The 3,213-nt window shown below is 40.8% G+C and overlaps 1 protein-coding gene across 1 annotated transcript; it reads left to right on the forward strand.

Annotated features, from left to right (window-relative positions):
* The first annotated feature begins 809 nt into the window (after positions 1–809).
* On the forward strand, positions 810–2,401 carry LOC129722925 (regulator of microtubule dynamics protein 1-like). The gene is made up of 3 exons (XM_055676777.1): positions 810–1,092; positions 1,159–1,715; positions 1,774–2,401. The coding sequence occupies exons 1-3, from the start codon at positions 1,000–1,002 to the stop codon at positions 1,829–1,831; spliced, it is 708 nt and encodes a 235-aa protein (XP_055532752.1). The 5' UTR covers positions 810–999; the 3' UTR covers positions 1,832–2,401.
* The last annotated feature ends 812 nt before the right edge of the window (positions 2,402–3,213 follow it).

Below are 3,213 nucleotides of genomic sequence, written 5' to 3' on the forward strand. Positions count from 1 at the left end.
CTGTCTGTCTGTCTGTCTGTCTGTCTGTCTGTCTGTCTGTCTGTCTGTCTGTCTGTCTGTCTGTCTGTCTGTCTGTCTGTCTGTCTGTCTGTCTGTCTGTCTGTCTGTCTGTCTGTCTGTCTGTCTGTCTGTCTGTCTGTCTGTCTGTCTGTCTGTCTGTCTGTCTGTCTGTCTGTCTGTCTGTCTGTCTGTCTGTCTGTCTGTCTGTCTGTCTGTCTGTCTGTCTGTCTGTCTGTCTGTCTGTCTGTCTGTCTGTCTGTCTGTCTGTCTGTCTGTCTGTCTGTCTGTCTGTCTGTCTGTCTGTCTGTCTGTCTGTCTGTCTGTCTGTCTGTCTGTCTGTCTGTCTGTCTGTCTGTCTGTCTGTCTGTCTGTCTGTCTGTCTGTCTGTCTGTCTGTCTGTCTGTCTGTCTGTCTGTCTGTCTGTCTGTCTGTCTGTCTGTCTGTCTGTCTGTCTGTCTGTCTGTCTGTCTGTCTGTCTGTCTGTCTGTCTGTCTATCTGTCTGTCTGTCTGTCTGTCTGTCTGTCTGTCTGTCTGTCTGTCTGTCTGTCTGTCTGTCTGTCTGTCTGTCTGTCTATCTGTCTGTCTGTCTGTCTGTCTGTCTGTCTGTCTGTCTGTCTGTCTGTCTGTCTGTCTGTCTGTCTGTCTGTCAGCGCAGCACTGGCTGTGAACTTGTAAAAAAACTGACAGAGAATCGCTATATTATTATCAGAACTCATAACATTCATCTCGCAACTCTGTATTGATAATTTTTATTAGAACCTACATAAAAAACAGGAATGCAAAATGCAAAACAGTATAAAGTTTCGGTTACTGCTCTGAATCGGTTCATTCACAGTGGACGGGCAGACACCGAAGAATATGTTAATCAGTTTGCACAGAAATTTCACACATTCACACACATTCGCATAAATGAGTAACTGATAAGCCTATCTGGCTTCAAGCGATTGCATTGTCGGTGTTTTTCTTTGTAAACGGTTGCACTCTCACTCGAGCGCAAGATGACAAACCTCCGTGACGTAACAGACCGGGCAGATCTGTTGTTTGATAAATGTCATTTCGAGGAAGCTTGCAACCTTCTCAGGCAGCATCTGGTAAGTGGAATGAAGTTATTCATTTGATTTTTATAATACATAGTTGGGTTTTTTTTATTTTACCAGGAAAATAATGAATACGAGATTTTGTGGCGTCTGGCGCGAGCCCTCTATTCCCTATACAAAGAGCTGCATTTTCAGCAGCTCAAAATGGCTGCCGATGCGGCAATAACGGAGGGGTTTCAAATTGCTTCAAAACTATTGGAAGCAAATCCCGACTCCTCAGCCGCACATAAATACTACGCTATATTTTTCGGAGAAAAAGCCGGCATTGCAGGAACGAAGCAGCAAATCATGGCACTCGGCAAAGTACTAGTTCATATTCAAACCGCTAAGCGGTTGATGGTCGACGAAGATCCTTTCGTGTGGCATTTGGAGGGTGCTTTCTACGAGAAGTTGGCAAGCCTGCAGTGGTACGAAAAGCTGTTTGTGTATGGCCTTAACAAGGATCTGGTTAGGCCGACGTACGAAGACGCGCTTCAATGTCTGCTGAAGGCAGAGAACATTAAAGCTCAGTTTCTGTCCCTTAACCAATTTCTCATCGGGAAGGTGTATTTCCTGCAAAAGGAGTTCCAAAAGGCAAGGCCCTATCTCACGAGAGTAGCACAGCTCGAGGCTATTCGGTAAAAGTGGTATTCGTTTTAGCGGGTATTATTAGTAGTTATGTTATTTTTATTTCAGTACCGCGGATGACCGGTTTTCCAAAGAATCAGCGAAAAAATTACTGGAAAGTGATTGAGTGATCCACAAAATAAAGGAACTGTTGTTGAATAGAAAATATGGTTGCTATGGTTGCCATTGTTTCTAACTGTTTCGATAAGGTTTGTGATTCGAAATAAAATTGTTTACCTTATCTGGTCTCACACAGTGCCGATGAAATAATATTATCACAGTAGGTAAAGACGGACACTGCGGGTATGATGGACACTTTTAATATTTCACAAACTAGAATGTATCATGATAGTTGAGTGATGCGAATACCTTCTTTATAGTGTGTTAATGCTTTTGAGTTGCATTATCGGTTTTCAGCAAGCAAACTGCCAAATTTGTAAGTAAAACAAAGAATATTTTCGTGAACGCGCAATTTGATGTAATTTTTATTCCACGGAAAATAGTGAAAAACTCGTGAAACTTAAGTGTTTTCATTTCTTCGCAATAGTAAAGTGATTAATTAGTCTTTCCTCGGTTTTCTAGTGAACATCCAGCAGAATTTCGATGTTCCGATGAAGAGCTACGATCGTTTGAAAAATTTACAACCAGGTCGGGCAAGACGGACACACTAAGGAGGGAAAGATGGACACACGGATTTTCCAAATCTGTTGTGTACTACAGATGTTCACAAAGTACACCCGCGAGAGAAACCAGCAGATATTAATCACTTAGCAGTTAGAACAGGCCATATAGGCGGAGAATTTTCGCCTTCATCGAAACCCATCCTCTCAAACTGTTCACGTGATGTATAGATGGACTCTAATAACGTAGAGTAATGAATGGCCATCACTTAACACATAAATCAAAAGAATACTTAACGTACTACATCTTTTTTGTGAGTGTCCACATTTATCTTCGTAGGGTCCAGCTTACCCACCCCAAGTGTCCGTCTTTCCCAACCATGTCAAAAAACAGCAATTTGTAGTCTTATTTTTGAAGACCCAAAACACATAAAACTTAAAGGAAGTTCACTAATACCAAAAATGATTATGAAAACAAATGACCTTAAGTTTCAATTTGTATGACTACTGCGATCTAAATAGCAATACCTAAGTAATTATTTAGATTAAACCTTAGGGTGTCCGTCTTTACCTACTTTCCCCTACCTACTATTTAATTTACTATATTGTGAATTCAAGACAGGCACAACTCAAAATTTGCAGTTTTAGTTTTAAATGGCAAAAGCTGCTGGATACTGTTAAGTTTCATCCCATAAAGACCCGTTAAAATTTGATATTTTCGCAGAAACGCAAAAAGAATTTTTTGACACTAATTTTCAAATACGTTTTTCTCTGAACTATCGATTTTGAGTTGTGCCAGTTTTGAATTCAGCTGACGATATACGTTCTAGAATAGTAACCAGACCTCCAAGCACTTTGAAAATAAAAACGTTGAATAATTGAGGAATAT

Source organism: Wyeomyia smithii, chromosome 2 (assembly GCF_029784165.1).
Source record: "Wyeomyia smithii strain HCP4-BCI-WySm-NY-G18 chromosome 2, ASM2978416v1, whole genome shotgun sequence".
Taxonomy (NCBI): domain Eukaryota; kingdom Metazoa; phylum Arthropoda; class Insecta; order Diptera; family Culicidae; genus Wyeomyia; species Wyeomyia smithii.